At 36.4% G+C, this 27,691-nt stretch overlaps 1 protein-coding gene across 1 annotated transcript in view; it reads left to right on the plus strand.

Moving 5' to 3' along the window:
• Positions 1 to 25,011, plus strand: part of LOC126282145 (cyclic AMP response element-binding protein A-like) — a 633,124-nt gene extending 608,113 nt beyond the window's left edge. The window contains exons 6-9 of the mRNA XM_049981648.1: positions 4,011 to 4,154; positions 14,589 to 14,825; positions 22,243 to 22,328; positions 23,184 to 25,011. Of these exons, the coding sequence (XP_049837605.1) occupies positions 4,011 to 4,154; positions 14,589 to 14,825; positions 22,243 to 22,278 (417 nt within the window). The 3' untranslated portion in view covers positions 22,279 to 22,328; positions 23,184 to 25,011. The remainder of the gene's footprint in view (positions 1 to 4,010; positions 4,155 to 14,588; positions 14,826 to 22,242; positions 22,329 to 23,183) is intronic.
• Positions 25,012 to 27,691: the final 2,680 nt, after the last annotated feature.

Here is a 27,691-nt window from a genome sequence, read left to right on the forward strand (position 1 = left end):
TGTTATCTACATTTGTCTCTTGTAAAATATCAGAAAATACCTGTATATGGCTGTCCTTGGGAAAAACATCAGAAATTGGTGCAATTTCTGAAATATTTATAAATTATATACACAAACATTTCTTGGAAATGTCTACCTATTAGTGAAAATCATATCAAAATCTCTACAGTAGTTCCTGAGATTAGCCCGGTCATACAGACAGAACCATAACAGATGACTTCAATTTATATACCTGTGTGTATTGATAGATCAATATTGTAAAGCATTATTGAAAGGAAGAAACACAAAATAAATATATGTGGAGCAGATTGATGTTTCAGATTTCTTGGAAAAATTATGTGAAACTGAAGTGTGGCTACAAAGTTGACTGCATTGATGAGTTCTGTATTAGCTATCATTGATTGTAAACAGGAAATGAGAATATTAGGGTGTAATGTTGCATTGACACCACTATTGTTCAGGAAGAAGGAGATTACCATGGTTAAGATGTCATCTGAGTATTCATACCTAATTTTCAGTGGTGTTGAACCACAGTCATGCAGTAATTTTTAAGAGTGCAAACTGCCATTTCAATGTGTATAACTATATTTATCTTCTGTACTGTCTAGATTTCAACTTTTATGCCATTATCAAGTACAATGCCAAAAGTTGTTAGACCATTATTACATCATATCTGTTAAGGCAGTCCAAAGCATGTAAACAAGACCACACATCACATGCCATTACATAATAACCGTCTAACAACTTTTAGCATTGTACTTGATAATGGCATAAAAGCTGAAATCTAGATAGTACATAAGTGAAATATAGTAATATACCATCAAACGGCAGTTTACTCTTTTAAAAATCATATCAAATTATTGGGGAGAACATTGTAAACTCCAGTTAGAGTCGAGTTATTGTGTCATTTCCCTTGGTGCAAGTATTGTTAATACATGACAAAGTCATATCAGAGGGAAAAACTGAATGAATTCAGAAACATGATGATCTAATTTTGCTGTTTATCAGTACAAGAATATTACAGAATTTCTTAGTGAGTTTCCGTAAGGACCCTTGGGGGGGGGGGGGGGGGCAAAATGACATTATTGCTGCAAGTGCTATTAGGCAACTTTGAAAAAGATTGTATAACAGTTCTATTTCTCCCATCATATATCTCATAGAAGGATTGTGTGAATAAGGAAAGATACGTACATATGGAAGCATATAATGAAGTCAATCCACTACCTGCCCTCCCTCCATCCTCCTCCCACTTCATTTGCATGCAGAATAGAAAAGGGAGGAAAAATATTGGTACAAAGTACCCTCATCCATATATTATATAATGGCTTATGTAGTATTTATGTAAAAGTAGATATTAAATATAATATCTGCAATGATGGAAAAATTATTATACTCTTTTATGAATTCAGACAAAACGATTAAAAACACAAAACATTTTATGCATAAAATATACAGTATCAGATATACACATTAAAAAATTATGTTTTGTGCTAGAAATATGCAGTGTCTTTTAAAATTACTGATATGCATGTTAGTCACCTACTTTATGACAACCATTTCATGGCCATTTATTCAGAAACAATGTTTCTCAGATAATATAATAATATAAGGGGACCATAAAATTTAAACAAAACTGTTGAAAGCTATTAGAATAATTAACTAATTGTATGATTGTCATTTGTGAACATGTGGGAGATGATAATGACATAATGATGCATAAAAAACTATAGTTATTCATTTACTTTGGTGCAATTCTGTCATGACATGTACTGTAGTACTTTGACAGTAGCCAATGAAAATCTTGAACTCCATTTTGCTATATTTTACAACAGAAGCAAAAATGGTTTCTTAAAAAATACATATATAAACTGATACAGATAAAGTTCATACATGTGTAACAAGGTAGTAGAAGCCCAGTTATTGTCAGATCAGAGAAACCCAAACACCTTCAAATATATCTTTGATAATGGAGTTACTGGGTACACAAATTGTGAGGTTTTCAGTGACAGATGGAGTTATGAGGTTTTCATCAACTTTCAGATAGCAAAAGTAACATCCATATCTCAATAGCTTCAGGGCCTCATAAAATCCCTCTCAGATTCTATATTGAATTTGCAGCTGAGTTAGCCCCTCTTCTTACTCTAATCTATTGTAGGTCTCTTGAACAAAAAACTGTACACATTAATTGGAAGAAAGCACAGGTAACACCCGTCTACAAGAAGGGTAGTAGAAATGACCCACAAAACTACAGTCCAATATCTTTGACATTGATTTGTTGTATAATCTTAGAAAATATCCTGAGTTTAAACATAATGAGGTGTCATGAACAGAATGACCTCCTCAATGCCAACCAGCATGGATTCTGAAAACATCAATGATGTGAAACCCAACTTGAACTTTTCTTACATGACATACTGAAAGCTTTAGATCAAGGCAGTCAGGAACATGCAGTATTTCTTGATTTCTGAAAAGCATTTGACTCAATACCACACCTACACTTACTGTCAACAAGCTAAATTTGTGACTAGACTGAGGACTTTTTGGTAGGGAGGACACAACATTTTACATTGGACAGAGAGTCACTGTCAGATGTAAGAGTAACTTCATGTGTGACACAGGAAAGTGTGTTGGGCCCTTGCTGTTCATGTTGTATGTTAATGGCCTTGCAGACAATATTAATAGTAACTTCAGACTTTTTGCAGATTATTACAGTAATCTATAATGAAGTACAGTCTCGAAGAAGGTGAATAAATATTCAGCCAGAGATTGATAAGATTGTTCAAAGTGGTGCAAAGATTGGCTACTTGCTTTAAATATTCAGAAATGTAAAATAGTGCACTTCACAAATTTGAAAAACTTACTATCCTATGTCTCTAATATCAATGAGTCACAGCTGGAATCGGCCCACTCATACAAATAGCTGTGTGTAACACTTTGCAGGGATATGAAATGGAATGATCTTACAGGCTCAGTTGTGGCTGAAGCAGGTGGTAGACTTCAGTTTATTGGTAAAATACTGGGGAAATGCAAGAAGTCTACAAGAGAGATTGCTGATAAATCACTCATGTGACCCATTCTAGAATATTCCTCAAGTGTGTGGGACCCATACCAAATAAGACTAGCGGGGGATATTAAACATACACAGAAAAGTGCAGCACAAATGGTCACAGGTTTGTTTGACTCATTGAAAGTGTTACAGTGATTGTGAAGAAACTGAATTGGTAGACTCTGGAATATAGATGTAAACTACCTGGTGCAAGTCTTTCGATTTGACACCACTTTGGCGACTTGCGCGTCAATGGGGATGAAATGATGATGATTAGGACAACACAACACCCAGTCCCTGAGCGGAGAAAATCTTCAACCCAGCCGGGAATCGAACCTGGGTCCTTAGGATTGACAGTCTGTCATGCTGAAAACTCAGCTACTGGGGGCGGACAACTATTCAGAGAAAGTCTACTAACAAAGTTTCAAGAACCAGCTTTAAATGATGACTCTAGGAATATACTACAACTCCCTATGTATCACTCACATAGGGATCATGAGGACAAGATCAGAATAATTGCAACAAGCACAGAAGCATTCAAACAATTCTTCTCATCCCCCACTCCATACATGAATTGAACAGGAAGAAATCCAATAACTGGTGCAATGGAACTTACCGCTCCCATGCACTTTGCTATGGTTTGCAGAGTATCTGTAGATGTAAATATATTAAGGCGTTATTCTTATGAATCATTTCATTTTTCTCTGGAATCATTCAGGTAAAATGCAAATTCTGTGGTACCTTAGAAACAGACTTTGTTGTGTGAAGGTGATGATGATGATTTGGTCTCACCATTAAGTAATGCTAATGTAATGGTTAACGTACAAGCAAACAGCATGTTGCACTTGGATAATGCTTAACTTTCCATGTTATAGGATTTTTGAGGGATAGTACTCTTTAGTTTTAAAAACAATTTGTAATCATTGTGAGAAAAAGCCTGATTCAAAAAATGTATCTCTTACAGAAAGGGTCAACAGGAATGTTGATACTGACAGAGGAAGAGAAGAGAACACTTCTGGCTGAAGGATACCCAATCCCAACAAGACTTCCACTCACAAAAGCTGAGGAAAAGTCTCTAAAGAAGATAAGGAGAAAAATCAAGAATAAGGTAATTATTGATGCAGCTGCAGTATACTAGCAGTCTGAACTATACTTACTCTCTTCTTACTACCTGAAAATATTTGAAAATATTTTATAAAGAATTTATATAATAATGTTTGCTTGCAGAAATATTCGTGCAAAATGCACACTGTGTGATAAATGTTGAGCAATCATTGCCATACAAAAAGACACATTAAATTGCTTATAGATTTCTTTCAGCTACATCTTATTTAATTTGTCTTATCCTGATTACAAAATTTGAAATTGTACTATATATCCTTACAAACAACATTTAATGAAATATGTATGTTATGACCATTTGATTTGTAAAAGAGTGTTAATTTTTTTGGCAAAAAGTTTGAACTGCTGTAAATCCTTACCATTAACATATTTATAAGTTCTTACCTGATTTGTTTTCAACTTATTTGCAAATGACTCCAAAAACAATATATTTCTCTGACAGATGCTTTTTTTTTAATATGCAAAATGTTTCAAAGAGCAAGGAGAACTTTGTTTATAGCTAAAATATCCTAATTGCTTGACAAGTCAGTTATCAGACAATTTTTGAACTGGTAACAGTACCTTCACCATCACTGTCCATTCTGTAAACTGTGGTATCTACTTTTTCATATTTATTTTGAGTTGAAGCTGAAAACAGCTCAATACCATACAAAATGTAGAAATTTGTACCTAAGTAAAAAACTTGCAATATAAGAGAGAGGAAACAAAGGCACTAACTTTACTCAAAGCAATATATGTATATTGATTTCTGGAGCATAGTGATTGCTCACTGACCTGGTACTCCTGCAACCCTTTATATGGTCAATAAGTGATCACCATGAAACTCAAAGCAAAAGTATACTTAACGAAGGGCATTACAAGAAACAATCAATGAGACATACATTAATTTGTGAAAACTGCAAAACTGAGGAAGTATGACTGAAATGAACGATATACTGCTGATTGGGTTCATTACAGTACACAATTAACAAGTTCACAGAACTGCAAATAATGTCTCACTTCCGAAATTCAGTATGTTGTAGAGCACCTCCATGCTGCATTCAAAATCTGTAGGTGTTTCTTATCAATGTTGTTGAACTCCATAGATATTGTTTATTGAAAGATTGTTGATGGAGATCACAACCAGCCTCACATTTGAGGCTGTTTGTGGTGGGACCCCTACCTCCACCCACCCCACCCTCACCCTCACCCCCAGCAGTATCGAAGACTCTGTAAACATCATTGTATGGAATCGAAGAGAGCCTGAAAATATTCCTGATGAATCTTCCTCCATGCAATTTATATGTGACTCCACAGGGCACCAACAGTGGTTCTGAAAGGACTGTGATGGATAAATTGCTAACAAACCATGTTCCATTCCCATGCATGTACACACAGCCATGCAAGCCAAGGAAGTGGTAGTCCCGTCTTTCCTTGAAAAATAGGTGCACAATTCTTGTCACATGGAGTATGACTTTACCACAAAATATGGCACGTAGAGTTGCATGAAGGATGGACTGCACCTGCTGCTCTAAACCAAAGTGAGCTAATAACAATCCTGTTGGAGTAACATCTGCAGCTGAGCATTATACCAAAAATTGAAAGTACCACTACGGTTTAAAGTTCTTTTTCTATTATCACACAACCAGTTTCGGGCTCTCATATGCCCATCTTCAGGTGTCGTAACTCGGTGCTGTGAACCCAACCATTGGCTTGAAAAACACTGATGTGGGTGTGCCAACTGTAAAAATTGTTAGTTCACCTAAACAGGCCATTCCAAAGGATTCAAATATGCTAAATCTCATGTTAGTAAATTGTCGAAGTGTCTGTAGCAAGATCACTGAGTTACTATCTGAAATAAACAGCATTGTTGACAGGAGCGATTGTGGACCTCTGGTACAGAGCCGACTGGAGGGTCTGAATCAGAGGCTCAAGACGGTTCTGCGACCATGCAGGCTGCAGGTTCCTGAGCTTACACCATAGGGGTTTCAGGTTCTGCTAAATAGGTCAGGTGTATACTATACACAGGAGGTGGCTACACGGGTAGCAGGGGCTGAGTGGCATGGACTAGGCAGTGTTTTAGGTTAGACAGTCTTGGGAAAGGTCAAAAAGGGCTCCAGTCTCAAAGGGTACAGGGCAAAGAAACGACAAGAATTGACCTAGCAACAGTCGTTATTGTAGTTGTAAATTGTCATAGCTGTGTTGGAAAAGTACCAGAGCTTGAAGCACTGATAGAAAGCACTGAATCTGAAATCATTATAGGAACAGAAAGCTGGCTAAAGCCAGAGATAAATTCCGCCGAAATTTTTACAGAACTGTGTTCAGGAAAGATAGGTTAACTAAAGTAGGTGGTGGTGTGTTTGTGTCTATTGGTAGTAGTTTATCTTGTAGTGAAGTTGAAATAGATATTTCCTGCGAATTACTATGGGCAGAGGTTATACTCAACAGCCGTACCAAAATAATAATTGGCTCCTTCTACCGACCCCCCAACTCAGCTGATATAATAGCTGAATGGTTCAAAGAAAACTTGGATCTCATTACAAATAAGTACCCCACTCATACAGTTATAATTCGTGAAGACTTCAGTCTACCCTCAATTTGTTGGCGAAAGTACATGTTCAAAGCCGGTGGTAGACAGAAAAAAATCTTCTGAAATTGTACTAAATGCTTTCTCCAAGAATTACTTTAAACAATTAGTTCATGATCCCACACAAATTGTAAATGGTTGCAAAAAACACACTTGACCTCTTAGCCACAAATAATCCTGAACTAATAGAGAGCATAATGATAGATACAGGGATTAGTAAACACAAGATCATTGTAGCGAGGCTCAAAACCATATCAACTAAAACCACTAAAAATAAACACAAAATTTATCTATTTAATACAGCAGATAAAAATTCTCTTGATGCCTTCCTAATAGAGTGTCTCCATTTTTTCCAAGCTAATTATGTAATTGTAGACCAGATATGGCTCAAATTCAAAGATACAGCTATAGATAGATTCATACCACCTAAGTTAATAAGAAACAGGACTGATCCACCATGGTACACAAAACATGTCAGAACACTGTTGCAGAAGCAACAAAAAAAACATGCCAAATTCAGAAGAATGCAAAATCCCCAAAACTGGCTAAGTTTGACAGAAGCTTGAAATTTAGTGCGGATGTCAATGCGAGATTCTTTTCATAGTTTCCACAAGGAAACATTGTCTCAAAATATGGTAGAAAACCCAAAGAGATTCTAGTCATATGTAAAGTACACCAGTGGCAAAAACAGTCAATACCATCACTGTGCAATAGCGATGGAGATGTTACCGATGATGGTGCCACTAAAGCAGAGTTACTAAATACAGTTTTCCATAATTCCTTCTCGAAAGAAAATGAACTAAATATTCCAGAATTCAAAACCAGAACAGCTGTTAGCATGAGTGACATAACAGTAGATATCTTAGGTGTTGTGAAACAACTCAAATCATGTAAGAAAGGCAAATCTTCCAGTCCAGATGGTATACCAATCAGGTTCCTTTCAGAGTATGCAGATACAATAGTGCCTTCCTTAGCAGTCATATAGAACCGCTCACTTTCCTAAAAACTGGAAAGTAGCACAGGTCACACAAATATTCAAGAAAGTAAATAGGAGTAACCCACTGAATTACAGACCCATATCACTGTCCTCAAATTGCAGTAGGATTTTGGAGCACATACTGTACTCGAACATTATGAATCACATTGAAGAAAATGACTTATTTATACATAACCAACACGGATTCCGAAAATATCTTTCTTGTGCAATGCAGCTAGCTCTTTATTCCCATGAAGTAATGAGTGCTGTCGACAAGGGATCTCAAATCGATTCCATATTCCTAGATTTCCAGATGGCTTTTGATACTGTTCCTCACAAGTGGCTATTAATCATATTGCATGCATATGGAGTACCATCTCAGTTGTGTGACTGGATTCATGATTTCCTCTCAGAGAGGTCACAGTTCGTGGTGATAGATGGTGAATCATTGAGTAGAACAGAAGTGATATCTGGCGATTCCGCAAGGTAGTGTCATAGGCCCTCTGCTGTTCCTGATTTACATAAATGATCTAGGTGATAATCTGAGCAGCCCCCTGCGATTGTTTGCAGATGACACTGCAATTTACCATCTAGTAAAACCATCAGATGATCAATTCCAATTACAAAATGATCTAGAGAGAATTTCTGTAGGGTGCGAAAAGTGGCAATTGGCACTAACCAAAGAAAAGGGTGAGGTCATCCACATGGGTACTAAAAGAAATCCAAAAAAAATTGGGTATATGATAAATTGCAGAAATGTAAAGGCTGTCAATTTGACTAAATACGTAGGAATTACAGTTACAAGCAACTTAAATTGGAAAGACCACATACATAATATTGTGGGGAGGGCGAAACAAAGACTGCGATTTGTTGGCAGAACATTTAGAAGATGCGACAAACACACTAAAGAGACAGCCTGCATTACACTTGTCCGTCCTCTGCTGGAATATTGCTGCGCAGTGTGGGATCCTTACCAGGTAGGATTGACGGAGGACATCAAAAAAGTGCAAAGAAGGGCAGCTTGTTTTCTGTTCCATGCAATAGGGGTGAGAGTGTCAGTGATATGATACGTGAGTTAGGTTGGTAGTCACTGAAACAAAGGCAGTTTTCTTTGCAGTGAGATCTATTTACGAAATTTCAATCACCAAATTTCTCTTTCAAATGCAAAAATATTTTGTTGACACCCCCCTATGTAGGGAGAAAATATCATCATAATAAAATAATAGCAATTAGAACTCAAATGGAAAGATTTAGGTGTTCCTTTTTTCCACGCACCATTCGAGAGTGGAATGGTAGAGAAGTAGTATGAAAATGGTTAAATGAACCCTCTGCCAGGCACTTTAGTGTAAATTGAAGAGTAACCATGTAGATGTAGATGTAGAATGCCAATATTGTATTAGGTACTGAAAGCTGGTTGAAACCAGACATAAATAGTAGTGAAATTTGGAACTCGGATTGGACAATGTTTAGGAAGGATAGGACCGATGCTATGGGAGGTGGTGTGTTCATTGCAGTTAAAAGTTGTTTAAATGAAATTGAGATCAATACTGGGCTGGTCTGCAAAATAGTCTGGATAAAGTTGTCAATCAGACAAGGAGTGACCATTGTATTAGGATGTTTTTATAGACCACCAGCATCCGCAACAAACATCACAGAATGTTTCAGGGAAAGTACATAGGAAATAAATATCCAAATGATCCATAGTTACAGTTGAAGACTTAAATCTGGCGTCCATTGACTGGGGAAATTACACATTTATCACAGGGGGCAGAAGAAAAGACACATGTGAAGTTATTTTAGGAGCACTCTAAAGATACAACCTTGAGCAATTGGTTAGAAAACCAACTTGAGATGGGAACATATCAGATATCTCGGCAACAAACAGACCTGATCTTTTTGACGAAGTTAATCTAGAAGAAGGTATTTGCGACCATAACATCATTGTGGCTTCTTTGTCAGTGGATATTGCAAAAATAAACAAAGAAACTGCATAGAGTATTCTTGTTTGGAAAGTAAATAAAAGTGTCATTAATGAATATCTTCATAGTCGGCTCCAAGCATTCACCACGGGACACAAAGATATTGAGCACCTTTGGTCAGAATTTGAAGGTACTGTCCACCACATGCTAGAGAAATATGTGCCTAGCAAAAATGTAGGGGAGGGAACAGATCCACCTTGCTGAGAAAGCAGAGAATTTTGCGCAGTCATTTTAAATGTAGTCATTGGTCTGGTGACAAAGAGAAGTTATGCAAAATGAAATCAGCTGTCAAAAGGTCAGTGAAGATTCTTTTAACAAGTTTGAAAGCAATATTTTATCTGCAGATTATAAAAATAAACCCAAAAAATTTTGGTCATACGTAAAATCTATGAACGCTACAAATAATTCAATACCTTCTCTTGCTGATAGTATGGGTAATGTAAAGGATGATGGTAAACAGAAGGACAAAATTTGAAATCTAGCTTTGAAAAACTCATTTACGGTAGAGGATTGCAACACCTTTCCCCCTTTCAATTATCGAAGAAATGCAAGGATGGCTGACATAGTGTTTAGTGAATCTAGGATTGTAAAACAGTTACATGCCAGGAAGGCACCTGGCCCAGACAGTATCCCCGTAAGATTTTATGTTGCCTATGCTACAAATATAGCACCATTCTTATCCATCATCTATCAGAGATTATTGGAAAAGGTTCCACAGGACTGGAAGATGGCCCAGGTGATAGCAATCTATAAAAAGGGTAGAAAATCGGATGCACATAATTACTGGCCAATTTTATGGACATCAATTTGTTGTAGAATCATGAAACATATTCTGTGTTCAGGCATAATGACTTTTCTAGAATCTGAGAAGCACATCTGCAGGAACCAGCATGGTTTTAGGAAACAGCGGTCATGCAAGACACAGCTGGCCCTCTTTGTGCATGATATACAAAAGGCTCTAGATACCAGCTCTCAGGTTGATGCCATATTCCTCAACTTTTGCAAGGGGTTTGACTCAGTTCCACACTGTTGCTTGCTCCAAAAAGTGCGTGCTTATGATCTATCCAATTACGTATGTGGTTGGATAGAAAGTTCTCTAACAGACAGAGAGCAGTAGGTCATCCTGAATGGGGAGACTTCAACAGAAGCAAGTGTAACATCAGGTGTGCCCCAGATCAGTGTAATAGGTCCGCTGCTATTTACAGTTTACATAAACAATCTAGTTGATATTATTGACAACAGCATTAGGCTGTTTCCTGATGATATTGTAGTCTACAAGAAAGTAGTATCACATGAAAGTTGTGAACAAATTAATGAGGATTTGCAGAAAATAAATGTGTGGTGTAATGACAGGCAGGTATCTCTCAATATTAGTAAGTGTAACCTACTGCATATAACAAAGCAAAAATCCCCATTAATGTACAAGTACAAAATAAATGCCCAGTCTTTGGAAGCGATAACATCTGTCAAGTATCTGGGAGTCACTATTGGAAATGATCTCAAGTGAAATGATCAGATTACACAAGCAATGGGTAAGACAAACTCCAGATTGTGGTTTATTGGTAGAATCCTGAAGTGATGCAGTCCTTCAACAAAGTAAATTGCTTACCATACTTTAGTTCGACCAGTCTTAGAGTATTGTTTGTCTGTACAGGACCCTTAGCAGTTGGGTCTGATTCAAGAGACTGAGAAGGTCCAAAGAAGAGTAGCAAGATTCGTGACTGGTACATTTAGCCATCATGAAAGCATTACAAATCTCATAGAAAGTTTGAAGTGGGACTCACTTGCAGATAGATGATGCACAACGGAAGGGGCTGCTCATTAAATTCCAAAATCCGATCTTCGCTGAGGATGTAGAGCATATATTATTACCACCAACTTTCATATTTTGCTACGATCACCATTCAAAGATAAGGGAAATTAAAGCTCGTACTGAGGTGTTCAGACAGTCGTTTTTCCCTCACATGATCTGTGAGTGGAATAGAGGGGGGGGGATATGACTTTAGCGTGAATAGTGCCCTCCGCCACATACCACTTGGTGGCTAGCAGAGTATATATGTAGATGTATAAGTACAAGTCCACCACGGCACTCGGGGGTCACAGCACCAAGTTTTGACACCTGAAGATGGCCGTATAAGTGCCTTTACAACTTTAGCAGTATTTTCAACCTCTGGCCAAGTGTGCTAGCACAATGGTACTGGCACTAGACACAGGGATCAAAAATTCATCTAGCTATCTAAATTTAGATTTTCCACAATTTTCTCAAATTACTTAAGGGAAATGCCAGAAGAATTGCATAGAAAAGCACACGATCAGTTTCTTTTTCTGTCTCTTGGCAAACTACAAAGGTGTTCAGTCTCTAGTTACCTCATCATCAATGGCACATTCAACCCTAGTCTCCCTTCATTTTTTGTTCAAAAATCTCCATGGTGAAGGAGCTATTATCATATTGCTCTCAGTACCAGATTTCATCAAAAGTACGCAGAATTGTTTAGTTTTACATTCTAAGTTTGTATGTCCAATTGTCACTTTTTCTGATGTATTTAGACATTAGTATTCATATTGAGTGTTAACTCTGTTGGTGATTGTCGAGAAGTTTACACATTTTTAGTAAGCTAAGTGCTTTTTAACTTGTACAAATATTGTAAGAATGGATTTGCATTAAATGTTACTTTAAGAAAGGAGTAAAATGCAGCACCAAGCATTGTAAATGTTAAGTTTTACTTTTATCAAATATTTTATGAATAAAATACATTTCAAAGAAGGCTGTGCGAACTTGAATATCATGAACACACCTGTTGCCCCAGTGTGTTAAAATGTGATGAACAAAATTATTGGCAATTGCTAAATCTCTAAAAAGAAGTTGCTGATGAAGTTAGTATACCACATTTTTCATGTTATGGAATTTTTAGATGTTATGTGTGGCAGCTGAATATTTTCAGAAATTATATGAAAAACAGTAGTGGATGTTCATTATTAATTAGTTGTGGGATGAAATCCATGACCCCTGAGTCATACTGAATATATCTTCCATTGGCTGCTTAATATTGACCAGATTGTACTGGCATTTTTTTCAAAGAAAGTAGTTACCCACTTCTGTACAGACTGGAGTCTGTTTACAATAGTACACTAAAGGCACACTTCAACTTGCCAAGTAACTAACAGAAATGTTTAGTAACTGAATGTAGATAATCTGATAATTTATAAAAGAAGTGGCTAATGGGGTATATTTTAAATTTTCTTTTGAATAGGAAATATTTCCCGATTTCTTGCTTTATATTAGTAACTTGAACACATTTGCACCAGACTGCATAGGCCACTCTTAATCCCAGGAAAGATGATAAAATCTTCACAAATAATCATTTTTATGTGTTGTATTGCGACTAAAAATCACAATTAATTTAAAACTGGCTTTTATTATCAGAAACCATTAAGAAATAAATGTACTGGGAAGTGACTGTAAGTATTCCAATATCCTTAAAGAGACATCTGCAAGTTGTACACTTATCTATTTTAGATTATTTTTTGTACACATTGTGCTAAATTAATAATTTATTTACTTTAGGTGCAGTGCCCCAGAAAACAATTTTAGAAAGCCTGTTTTATATGAGTGACTTTATTTTCTAAAGCATCAATGATAAATTCTAGAGTTCTAAAATGCTAATAATGTATAAGACTTCACACATTCAGAAACAGCAGATTGTTGCATTGTCTGATAACATTGGAAGTTATAACCAATGCCTACCGCACTCATTGTGACCCTAGTAGTAGGTTTTTCCTTTCTAACCAAGTGAGGTGGTGCAGAGATTACCACACTGGACTCACATTCAGGAGGATGATAGTTGAGATCCATATCTGGCCATATTGATTTGTTTTCTATGATTTCCCTAAACTGCATGAGTCAAATGCTGGGATGGTTCCTTTGAAATGGCATGGCAAATTTCCTGTCCCATCCTTGAAGCAATCAAAGCCTGTGCTCCACCTCTAATGAAGTCGATGAGATGTTGAAAGTTAGTCTTCCTTCCTCCCTTTGTCTTCTTAATATTTATTTTTGTTTCTCTATTTTTGTGACAACTGCAAAGGTTGAATGAGGACTTGGTATTTTCCTACAACATTCCTTGATTGACACATCTGAAAGCAACAAGTTACTTATGTTTTCCAATATCTGGACAAGGAAAAAGCTTATATTATGTAAATAGATGAAAAATGATTTTAATTAACACTGTTTCAGATGTGAAAAAGTCAGTTGTATTGAAGGAGAAAAATAATTTGAATGTTTTTGATACCTCAAAAGAAAATAAAACACAAATAACAATGTGCCTTTAGCTATACATTTTCTTCAGCAAATAAATGTTGATGTTTTGAAATGTTTGGATGACACTCTCAGTGATGTGAAGAACTTACCATATGACCTTTGTCAATGAATTTTGTTTTGGCTATTGATAAACTCTTATTACCACTGCTAATCCTTAAAGCTATTACTATATACAAACTGTTCTGTGACTATATACCAACTGTTTATAGGAACAGTCTCTCATAACCCAGCTTCCACCATTCAGACACAAAACTACACAGCAGATGGCACCCAGGGCTCACTATTTTTGCACCAATGTGTTAACATAAACAACCACCCATAACCAACAAATCTCTTTAAAATAAGTGTGATGATACAGTTGTTGGAAAAATAATAACTAATCTAGAACATAAATAGAAAATGTGAATAATAAGTGTTGTTTTTCGCTGTATTCTGATAAATTGTAAGAAATATTGACTTAACCCTCTTTGTATTTGATCTCATACATCAAGAATAAGGACAGTATTCTAGACAAACAATAAGCAACAGTCAAATAAAAAAATTGTTTGACTATTAAGGTAAATTGTAATGCTGTCTATTAACAGATATCCGCGCAAGAAAGTAGACGGAAAAAGAAAGAGTACATGGATGCACTAGAAAGGAAGGTGGAAATACTCCAGAATGAGAATTCAGACTACAAGAAGAAGATAGAGACACTAGAAGACAGCAATGCTTCACTGTTAAGCCAGCTGCAGAAACTACAGGCCATTGTAGCGAGAGGAGCGGCAGGAACTGTAGCTTCAAGGGCAGCAAGGAATAGTGATAGCTCTTCATTTTTAACAGTAAGTTTCTTATTATATTTTATAATGAATGGCTTGTTTTTTCTATCTGTTGAAGTGTATTGTGTGTGCTGATTTTACGTATATATCCTACTGAAACAAAAGAATTTATTAAAAGGTGCATTACTGGAAGGTAACATTATTTTTAATTGTGAGAAACAGTTTGATTTATGGTACTGAGTGGCTCTTACAGGGCTTGAGATGACAGACATTGCTGAGTGCAATTGAGTATTGATAATTCCTAGGAAATGTCTACTTAAGAATTCATTCATAAAAAGAAATGTGTTGCATGCCTGAAAAGCCTGAATAGTATTAGTGCACATGGAATGCTGAAGTAAATAACTCATTGTGATCCCTCACAATGGAGTTTCAATGGACCATGATGACAATTGAGAAAAAGGTAGATAATTATTGTTTGGTTTGAGTACAGTACACAGTGAGGAAATTAATTTGTGAATAAACAATATACAGGGTGAGTCACCTAACATTCCCACTGGATATATTTCGTAAACCACATCAAATACTGAAGAATCGATTCCACAGACCTAACGTGAGGAGAGGGGCTAGTGTAATTGGTTAATACAAACTATAAAAAAATGCACAGAAGTATGTTTTTTAACACAAACCTACATTTTTTTAAAAATTGAATTGCGTTAGTTATGTTAGACCATCTGAACATATAAACAAATACGTAATCAGTGCCGTTTGTTGCATTGTAAAATGTTAATTACATCCGGAGATATTGTAACCTAAAGTTGACGCTTGAGTACCACTCCTCCGGTGTTCAATCGTGTGTATCAGAGAGCACCGAATTACGTAGGGATCCAAAGGGAATGGTGATGGACTTAAGGTACAGAAGAGAGTGGAACAACACATTACTTCCACATGCTAACACCTTTCTATTGGTCTTTTTCACTGACGCACATGTACATTACCATAAGGGGTGAGGTACACATAAACACGTGGTTTCCATTTTCAGTTACGGAGTGGAATAGTGTGTGTCCCAACATGTCAGGCCAATAGATGTTCAATGTGGTGGCCATCATTTGCTGCACACAATTGCAATCTCTGGCGTAATGAATGTCGTACACGCCGCAGTACATCTGGTGTAATGTCGCTGCAGACTGCCACAATACGTTGTTTCATATCCTCTGGGGTTGTAGGCACATCACGGTACACATTCTCCTTTAACGTACCCCACAGAAAGAAGTCCTGATGTGTAAGATCAGGAGAATGGGCTGGCCAATTTATGCGTCCTCCACGTCCTATGAAACGCCCATCGAACATCCTGTCAAGGGTCAGCCTAGTGTTAATTGCGGAATGTGCAGGTGCACCATCATGCTGATACCACATACGTCGACACGTTTCCAGTGGGACATTTTCGACCAAATGTTGGCAGATCATTCTGTATAAACGAGATGTATGTTGCAGCTGTTTGGGCCCCTGCAATGAAGTGAGGACCAATGAGGTGGTCACCAATGATTCCACACCATACATTTACAGTCCACGGTTGCTGTCGCTCTACCTGTCTGAGCCAGCGAGGATTGTCCACGGACCAGTAATGCATGTTCCGTAGATTCACTGCCCCGTGGTTTGTGAAACCCACTTCATTGGTAAACAGGTAGAACTGCAACGCATTCTCTGGTAATGCCCATTGACAGAATTGCGCTCGATGATTAAAGTCATCACCATGTAATTGCTGATGTAGCGACACATGAAATGGGTGAAAGCGGTGACGATGCAGTATGCGCAAGATACTACTTTGACTCAGTCCACCGGCTCTCGCAGTGTCCCATGTACTCATGTGTGGGTTCATGGCAACAGCAGCTAACACACCAACTGCACCCGCTTCTCCTGTGACGGGCCTGTTACGGACCCGTTTGCGTTCTATAACCATACCTGTTGCATACAGTTGGTGGTAGATGTTTTGCAATGTGCGACACGTTGGATGCTCTCTGTCCGGGTACCGTTCTGCATGCACCCTGCAGGCTTCACCTGCATTTCGTTGACACTCCCCATAGATGAGTATCATCTCCATCTTTTCAGAGTTCGAATACACCATGGTCACAGTTCCTACAACACTACACTATCACAGACATCTGGTAACACGGTGTACTACAGTTGGTCTGTGTGCGGAGACGAATGCAGAATAACAATAGCAGCAAGCGCTACATGCGGACACTACAATAGTTAGACTAAACCACAACAGTGCACTACAGCCACACTCATAAACACGGTCATCATCATAAACATGTCCCTGCAGATGCTGCTCGCCGACCGTGGCCCGTGTTTGTTACAACACGCAACTGAATGTCAGAGGTTTCAAGCGTCAACTTTAGGTTACAATATCTCCAGATGTAATTAACATTTTACAATGCAACTAACAGCACTGATTACGTATTTCTCCAGATGTAGTTAACATTTTACAATGCAACTAACAGCACTGATTACGTATTTGTTTATATGTTAAGATGTGCTAACAAAACTAACGTGGTTCCATTTAAAAAAACGTAGGTATGTATTAAAAAACATACTTCCGTGCATTTTTGTATGATTTGTAATAAACAATTACACTAGCCCCTCTCCTCACGTTCGGTCTGTGGAATCGGTTCGTCAGTATTTGATGTGGTTTACAAAATATATCCAGCGGTAACGTTAGGTGTCTCACCCTGTATAAGAGGTATAAACAATTAAAATATTGACCTGAGAAAGAATGTTCCAGGTGCCGACTAACTAAGCCAAGATGAAGTGTTATTTAATAAGAAAAGAATGCTGGTATCAGTTACTGATATGATTAGGGAAGAAATTTTGATCACAGCACCATATGTAAGTCACAGGGAGACTGGGGAATGAATGGAAAAGAGCAAGCTAGAAATATTTGGAATTTCATACTGTGGATGGCAAACATTAAGCACAATAATGAGCTATAGCACACCTTGAAACTCATTGTCCCTTACCTATAACTGCTGCATATATGACCAGTTTAAGGTCATGCAGGGGCTGCAGCAATAATGAACTCTGTGATCCCTATTCAGCAGTATGTAGTGTTTCTTCTACAACATATTCTTTTACTTCAACATACAATGTGCAGATAATCTCTAATAAAATTTAATTTCACTAATTTAAGCACTAGCTCACCTTTTAAGAATAGTATGTCACTCAATCATAAAGTTGAAATAAGAATTTTGGATTTGTGCCTACTTAGTCTGCTTGCACATTAAAACTGATTAAGTGACCAGGACACTTGTTTCCAGTAACAAGTAAAAGGCCTGAGACACATCCAACAGATTTTGCTCATATTTCACAGGTCACTTGTGCACAACCTAAAATTTTGCCTCAGTGCCCATCTGTTTTTGAGAAAACCAGCCTTAAGTTCAGGACATGCAATCGACCCAAAACTGATTAAATTGATAGATAATTGGGAACTGAACATTTTTCATTATCATATATGGGTCCATGAGCACAAATTTTCCCACAAATTAAGAACAAAACTTTTATGTTTGCCACTTACATTCCCATATGGTAAACGCTTATCATCGAAACTGTTGGTGGCATAACAACTGAGACATCTGGCTGGAAAATGGAGAACCTTGTTCAATTCTCTCCCCATTCTCTCTTCCATATCAATCCCTATAACCTTCATTTGTCCTCCTATCCTCTGTAAAAATATTTTCCAGACAATATGACCTTCTCAGACTTCTACCCCTAACAATCAAGATTCGTATCCTAGTAATTGTTTCCCATTGTGAAACCTGGTGCTCTCTAGCCCCACCACTAGAAAATTCTACAATATCAAAGGCAGAGCAATGTGTGAAAGCTAGTCTTTTGTTCATCAATGCCAAGTGTTCACTGAATATGTGATTGATCACTAATACACTGATTGAGGAAATGAACGGACACAACAGAACTCATCGTCTAGTGGTTAGCATTGCTGCTTCTAGGGTCCCAGGTACATTTCCTGGTTGAGTTGGAGATTTTATGCACTTGGGGATTGGGTGTTTATGTTGTCCTAAACTGTTCACCTCATCTTCATTCAGTGCACAAATAAAAGAATTTGCATCAGGCACTGAACAACTCCACACTGGGTTTTCTGATCAATAATGCCATACGATCATTTCATAAAGGAAAACTGTGTGCCCTTGGGTACACTCAGTACACAATTACTGAGCATGCTCTACAGCATAACTCTAGAGACCTGAGTGCCTGCTGCAGCAAACACACCGTTTGTGTCATAACATCCAGCACGAGTTTCTGTGAACTCCGGAAATAGGAACTTGATCTCTACCATATTTTCACATCTAACTGCCCTCTTGGACCTAACCTCTATAATAACTAACCCTCCTTCCCCCACTTTTCTTCCCTCTCTCCCCAATGATAGAATTATTTTTCTTCATCAGTAAAATTTAATTATTTTACTCTTTCTTTGTCATCTACCTCTTATTCTCTCTTCTTGGTTTTCCTCCATTTCCCTTCCTGCTTTCCTGTTAGTTCTTAACTGCACTTTTCTTTATGCGTCTCATTTATCTTTCTCTTAATCAATCTTTACTTTTCAGTTGCTCCTTCTATCATCTATGGATTGAAACTTGTACAGTGCTTACCAAAACACTATTTTTGATCTCTTACTCTCTCTCTGATGTTCCCCTCTCCCCTCCCCCCCTCCCACCCACATTATCTTTGTCTCCGCTCATCATTTCAATAGGACCATCCCTCTCAATCTGTGGTCTGAGTGACCAGCTGCTCCTTAAACATCTCTGTCTTTCCCCTCTGAGGAAGGAACTAAAAGTTCCAAGGTGTAGTGATATTTTTCTACTTTTAAATGTGTCTTTTGGCAGTACTTAGATTTTCACTTCCTGAAGGTAATCATCAACCAGCAATACTGTCTCCTTGCAGTTTTTAGTTTACTCAAATGAATTCTCCATTTAATTGATATGTGAGTTACTTCCTTTGTAATTATATTTTTGTATGGTAGAAACATTTGTAACGTCTTTCTGATGTAAAGTGGTTGCTACTCAACATACAGCAGAGATGCTGAGTCACAGATAGGTACAACAACATTCCATCCTGGATTTTCCATTGTTTGATGTAATGTGGTGGGCAAAGATAGAAGATGGTTGTCAAATTATATCTGTAATTTCAAATAATTGTTATTCATGTATATTACAAATGATTTTTTATTATTATTGTTATTACAATAAAGTCACAGCTGCAAAATACTAACGCGAATTCTTTACAGACGAATGGAAAAACTAGTAGAAGCCGACCTCGGGGAAGATCAGTTTGGATTCCGTAGAAATGTTGGAACACGTGAGGCAATACTGACCCTACGACTTATCTTAGAAGAAAGATTAAGGAAGGGCAAACCTACATTTCTAGCATTTGTAGACTTAGAGAAAGCTTTTGGCAATGTTGACTGGAATACTCTCTTTCAAATTCTGAAGGTGGCTGGGGTAAAATACAGGGAGAGAAAGGCTATTTACAATTTGTACAGAAACCAGATGGCAGTTATAAGAGTCGAGGGACATAAAAGGGAGGCAGTGGTTGGGAAGGGAGTGAGACAGGGCTGTAGTCTCTCCCCGATGTTATTCAATGTGTATATTGAGCAAGCAGTAAAGAAAAGAAAAGAAAATTTCGGAGTAGGTATTAAAATCCATGGAGAAGAGATAAAAACTTTGAGGTTCACCGATGACATCGTAATTCTGTCAGAGACAGCAAAGGACTTGGAAGAGCAGTTGAATGGAATGGATAGTGTATTGAAAGGAGGCTATAAGATGATCATCAACAAAAGCAAAACGAGGATAATGGAATGTAGTCGAATTAAGTCGGGTGATGTTGAGAGAATTAGATTAGGAAATGAGGCACTTAAAGTAGTAAAGGAGTTTTGCTATTTGGGGAGCAAAATAACTGATGATGGTCAAATTAGAGAGGATATAAAATGTAGATTGGCAGTGGCAAGGAAAGCGTTTCTGAAAAAGAGAAATTTGTTAACATCGAGTATAGATTTAAGTCATTTATGAAAGTATTTGTATGGAGTGTAGCCATGTATGGAAGTGAATCATGGATGATAAATAGTTTGGACAAGAAGAGAATAGAAGCTTTCGAAATGTGGTGCTACAGAAGAATGCTGAAGATTAGATGAGTAGATAACATAACTAATGAGGAAGTATTGAATTGGATTGGGGAGAAGAGAAGTTTGTGGCACAACTTGGCCAGAAGAAGGGATCGGTTGGTAGGACATGTTCTGAGGCATCAAGGGATCACCAATTTAGTATTGGAGGGCAGTGTGGTGGGTAAAAATCATAAAGGGAGACCAAGAGATTACTACACTAAGCAGATTCAGAAGGATGTAGGTTGCAGTAGGTACTGGGAGATGAAGAAGCTTGCACAGGATAGAGTAGCATGGAGAGCTGCATCAAACCAGTCTCAGGACTGAAGACCACAACAACAACAACAATAAAGTTAATGTGTTTCTAAGATAATACACACTATTAAATAGATAGTTTCCACTGAGCACTTTAACACTTTTCGTCCAACATCAGGCATCATTGTCTTCTTAAAAACTGTAGACTCTCATGGCTGAGAGATGAGGCATCTTTTGTCTCAGTTATTGTTGCAACCAAAACTTCTGAACATGTTAAGTCTAAAAATTGCAAGTCTTATTATCCCAATGCTGTTTATTAGGGAAGAATGTAAATGATTCACTTTTAGACTGTAGTTTTTCAAGTCCGAATAGATCTTCAGTACAATATTTGTCATGATATAGGAAGGGTTTTCATATACTTTTGCAGTGGAAGTATTTTTTTCTCTTTAACAATATTCTTGATAAAATAAGTATATGATAGGTAAGAGCAACAATGTGCACAGCACATAACCAAATTGTTTGAATGTGGGACTGACGTACTGGGAAATCCAAGATGAAATACAAATGTTCTGAACACAACAATATGAAGAGGATAGTTACTACCCACCTTATAGTGGAGATACTGAGTCGCAGATAAGGCACAACAATAAACATTGTTGGAAAATGAGCTTTTGGTCTACAAGGCCTTTGTCAAAATTAGACGACAGACACACACACATGACAACAGGAGCCAAGTCTGGCTTCAGTTGCCAGAGACTGTGGTCATGTATGTGTGAGTTGCATTTGTGTGTGTGTGTGGGGGGGGGGGGGGGGTTGTCTATTTTCAAAAAAAGGCCTTGTCGGCCAAAAGCCCACTTTCCAACAGTCTTTTTGCTATGCCCATCTGCGACTCAGCACCTTCACTATATGGTGAGTAGCAACTATCCTTCTCATAATATTGTTACACTCCATCCTGGATTTTCCATTGTTTAAATGTTCTAAATGTGCTTATGAACACACCACTACTCACTGAATAGAGGCAACAGACATTTGTGATCTGAGAGTATATACCCTCTGTTTCAGTCACACCAGCATTCTTCACGGAGCTCTATGAAGTAGAGCCTTCACAATAATGCTGCTGTCTGGCGCAGTTATGCTGTGTGTGTGTGGTAAGTGGAATCTGAGTTTTATAAATACAACTTTGTCTTCAGAAAATGTTGGAAAGTAAGACACTGTAATAAAAAATAGAACTAATACAAACTTTGGATAAGCAGCTAGAAATTAAAATTTTAAACAGATCAATAGAGGAACTCATTCAGTGAAAAGAAATGTGACAGAGTAGAGGAAAAGAAAACTAAAATAACATAAAAACTGACAATTTCAATACTCTGGAAATAAAGATGGAAAGGTAAAATGAAACGAGGAGAATTTTCTTGTGATTTTGGTTTTCTTTTCTTTCATTTTTCAAGATATTTACTGGTAAAGTAAGAAATGATAAAAACATTCTCCTTACTCTGTAACTCACGTCTCACTTTATTTGCAAATTCATCGTGAAATGTTTTATACTGTGCTGTTCTGCATCGTTTTTGATTCTCCCTTTTGGATTAAAATATAAATACATTGCCATTGTAGATTACAGTTCCTAAATAATGAAACTTTAGTTTTGAAAGAACTTGCAATCGAGAGCAAACATATGATTGTTTGTGTTGGGGGGAGTGGAAGAGCTGGGCTGTTTTTAAACACATTGTTGAACACTGTGACTGTATATTAACTCAATTATATCTACAGATGGCTGCAATCAGTGTGTTATGAAGATTTCATATCATAATCTGCACTTCTTTGTCATTAGAAGTAGTTTACCAATAGTTTCAAAGCTTGCCCCTCTAGTCCATGTACTTTCTTAATTCATTTCACTGTCAATATAGAATAATTTCCAAATGAAGTTATTATGTGTCAAATATGTGTTAAAGAAATATTGTGTTTGCTGAACAACAAAGTATTCATTGCATATTTTCTTTCCACAGATTGGAATGCGTTTGAAAGTCTGCCACAGTGTTCCAACCCATTCATCATTTTAAAAGCTCACTGCTAGTCTTCCATATATCATCGGAAAGAATATTAGGAAAGTGTGTGAAATAATGTGAAGTGGATTGTTGAAATGTGAATGCTTATTACTTGTTAAGCAGTCTGAAAACTCAAAATTAAATTAGTATTCCTATGGAAGAATAAAATGTTTGAATATAAAATGTACTGTAAGCTCTGCGCAGTGAGATGTGGTAAATTACAATTTAATTTTTTTAATGACACAATTTCTGTGCAGAATGAACTTTACAAATTATAGAGAAATGGAAGTTCTCATTATGTAAATAACATATGCATTATCATCCATACATAAATATGTACATGTAACATGAATGAAAAAGATGGAAATTGTAAATGCAATCATGCTCTAATTTATCACCATTTCACTGTAAAGTCTGGATTATAAAGTTACGTCCATTTCTTATCAGACTACACCAATCCCTGTTTGTTTGTCTCAGGGGCCATTTAAATAAAAGATTGTTCAGCTAGGAATGCAAAATATTTTTATAAGACTTTATTTCTAAGCAGTAGCATGATATTTTTGTTCAGGGTATGATAAATTAGATGCATGCCACTACAGCACAAGTGGTAAACTATTCTCAATGTAGATTTTAATTTGGCTCTAATTTAAGGTGTGTCTCTTTGTGACATTTGTTCTCTGATGTCATAATTGTAGATTTCTCATTACCTACATTAAAACTAATTAAATACTATCAGTATAGTAGCTGCAGGTTAATTAACTTTGCATCCAAGCTTTGAATGTTCTCATCTTATCAGTCAGGAGCAAGGCTAGTGACTAATGTTACTATACTGAGTGTATTTCATAAAGGGATGCTGCTGCTAGACACTTTGTGGCAATTTAAAAGAAGTAACATTATGCTTAACTTGAACTAGTTACATTCCATTGAATAATTTAGATTTGTAGTTGTATTGGTGTCATAACTGTGTTGTAATGAAAGGTACAAATGACTACAGTGTACATTAATAGTCAGTATTTTTTGAAAAGATGATTTATGTATGATTGTATGAGTGTTGAAGAGTTTGGCTTGACAGAAAAAAACTGTACTTACAGTTTATGTTGACTGATGCATAGGTGTTGAGACTCATTTGGCTGTATGTAAAAGCTTACACGTAACACAGTTTTATGCAGACAGTTTTAGCTCCTTTGACCATATTGGTTTATTGTGAAGTTACTGCACATTCAATTCCCACAGCCTACAACTATTATTTTGGCTATTTCTGCTGAATGAAACTGTTTTTTAACTTCACTGTAACATCGACATGATGATAAATAGGTGCAGTTTTAATTTTTATAACATGCCTCATAAAAAATGAAAAGTTCTTTTATATATGTACATATAAGCACATTTAAAAGTACCCAGAAATTTTTCTTGAGGAGTTGTAATTCAGAAAAAATATCTGAAACTAAATTACAATTGTACTAGCATTGTCATCTTTTAAAAATCATGGCTACATCCACACCAAGTCTTTAGATGAAACATGTATCAGTTCCAGTCTTGAAGTCCTTAATTTGTCCGCAATATACAGCATAGTACTACACCACAGGTGATTTTTATATCAGTTTAAATAAACAAACTTTTATCTCACACTTTTGAATAACACATTGTTCGAGTGTTGCATTATTGGTTTTTATAGAACAGTGACATTTAGATTTTATCAGATACTTTGCAACACAGTGTGAACTATTTTTATTTTTGAAGGTATTGAAAAGCATCTTAAATTGAAGTTCCTTTTAAAAATAACATTTGTACTGGTTAAACAGGCAAACTATTTGAGAAATATAATAGGTACCAGATATGCATATAAATTGATTTATTGATTCATCCTATAAATCGTTCCAGATTGTGGGATACAGAACAGACACACATACATGCACACAGACATAATAAATGTTTCATGCAAAATTACTTTTTGTGCACTTGTCAGACAGTGCTCATATTTTATTTTATGGTCACTAAAATAACAAAAACTAATAACTCAGTCATTTTACTGTTTCAGTAAAATTTGTGCAGTGTTCAGAACCATTTTTCCTGAAAATGAAATTTCCGGTAGATGGTACTTACCTCCTGCTTTATATACCTATGCTAAGATGGAAAAATTGTGTTCTTTCTTCCAGAATGAATTTTGATCAACTGCAATGAATTGTTAACATGCCCATAATTATGTCACTCCACACAGTCAGCCTGTTGGGACTCCTCTGTCCAACTAAATTAACCATTGAAAAAATTGTGCCAATAATATAATTCATTGTCAATTGAGGAAAGTAATGCAAACATTTAAGTGCCTGTTCCTTAAAAAGTTGTGCAAAATGTGACTATTATAAATATTTTTATAGCCTGTAATGATAATGTTTTAAAAGAGCAGCATGTAATTATGCAGAATTTTTAGCAACTTGTATATAGAATTTCTGCAAAAGGATGCTAAACATGCTGTGGTAAATTTGTACATATGAATTATACATAATGAAACCTGTTGCCGTCTTAAGAAAATGCTAGTTGATATATTGCTTTGCAGAACCGAGTTACTGAAGGTACGTTTAAGATATGTGCAACGGATTTCCAATGGCAAGAGGTATTAGACATACTGTAAGAGGAAATAATGGTACTTACTATTTCAAATAGAATTTATATAATAAAATTTATTGTTAAATCAAGCTATAATATTATTGTGAATCTTGTGTATCAGATGGTCATTGGTAGCTAATATAAATGAAATAAGTCTTGAAAATGTGATATCATTGCCTTAACAAAGCAACAAACAAATAAAATAAATTTTTATTTCTGCTATGGTATATGTAAATATAATATATATTTTGTGATTCTGACAAGACAAGGCAATTTTTGTCTCATCTTTTGTGGAAAATGTGCTCTAAAACCAAAAATTAGTATGAATAAAATAGTCATGCATTGTTTGTATATATTGGCACTGTTAAGACATTTCACATTACCATCAGACATGAAATTTGTTGTTATTCAATCAGTTCACTGAATAGTATTTTTAAGAATTGTTATGGTAGATTTTTGTTTAAAAATCAATGTTATTCCTTAATTGTGAGGTGTTTCGTTTCATAGAGATTTTATTTATGAAGATACATAAAATACATGTATTTATTTTAAACATGAATTATGTTACCCATACATTTTAGTGATGTAATTCACTTCGTTCAATATCATGTTGTTGCATATGTTATTATGAGCTAAGCATTTTCACAGTTTTATGCACATTTTTAATTTTGATATTGAGCTGAGCATTTTAATCCTATACAATTCAAGTTTTATTGTGTGCTGTCTATACTTCATGTGTGTGCAATATTTTACTAACTTCCTCCTAAGTGGCTGAATTTGTTGATCTTGCCAAAATAGAGAGGTTATTGTTGATCTCTTACATGTATTAAAAAGGGAAGTAGTGAAGTTTACGTAAAGTAGTTTGTATGGTGGTGCAGTGTATCCACAGAATTCAACAGGCATTTATGGAGTAAAAAAAAGTATATATGTTCATGTCACTTTGCACTTTTGAGTATGTAGTGTGGGAACAACAGATATAAATAAAAAAATATGATATGAAACAATGTGTTTAAAATTGATGCAAGAAGGCAATCCTTTAACATGAATATCCTTAAATATATATCAATTTCTGGTGTAATCCAAAAAGGTTTTTGCTTTTTATTATTCAGTCATCAACAGTGTTCCCTATACAGCGTGGTTATAATTGAGCTTTCGCTACTTGATAGGGCTCCCAACAAAAACAATAGATTGTAAGATGATGAAACTTTGTAGAAATATTCGTAAGGACATGCAGAAGAGAAATAATGAATAACTCATTGAAAGAAACATGAGAAGGTAACATTTGTTAAATGTGTAGCATTTATGTTCCAGCTTACAAATGTTGCTCAGTGTGATGACCATCCACATGATGGCAGCCTGGGTACAATGTAACAACTTCGCAGCACTTTTTGAATAGTGAACCATGGAATGTTTGGTTGTCTTGACACAGCTCAGGCACATCTTGAAGATCACACACTGCATTCAGCATTCTCACCCATGGCAACAGTAACTTCTTCAGCAATTTGTGGTGTAATTAGCATGTGGCCATTCTCAGGAGTGATTCCCAAATTGCCAGTTAATTTGTACTTCCACAACATGTTCTGCAATTCTGGCTTGGAAAGATGACCTCTCAGATGTCCTTTAATGAGTCAATACCCACAAAAAGCAGCAGCACTATTTGCTGTTGTTTTGATACAACAGCTTTACTAGTGAAGCCCTGCTTGGCACATCCAGGGCCTTGTTGATTGTCTGCAACTGTAATGCACACTGATGCTTGTGCTTCAACCAAACATCGCCTTACCAGCAATGGTGTCAAATGGCAAGTCATAATGCTAACAACACAAATCCTGCCCTGCACAGTCTGAACATCATTCCTATAAATTTGG

This window comes from Schistocerca gregaria, chromosome 7 (assembly GCF_023897955.1).
Source record: "Schistocerca gregaria isolate iqSchGreg1 chromosome 7, iqSchGreg1.2, whole genome shotgun sequence".
NCBI classification, from domain to species: domain Eukaryota; kingdom Metazoa; phylum Arthropoda; class Insecta; order Orthoptera; family Acrididae; genus Schistocerca; species Schistocerca gregaria.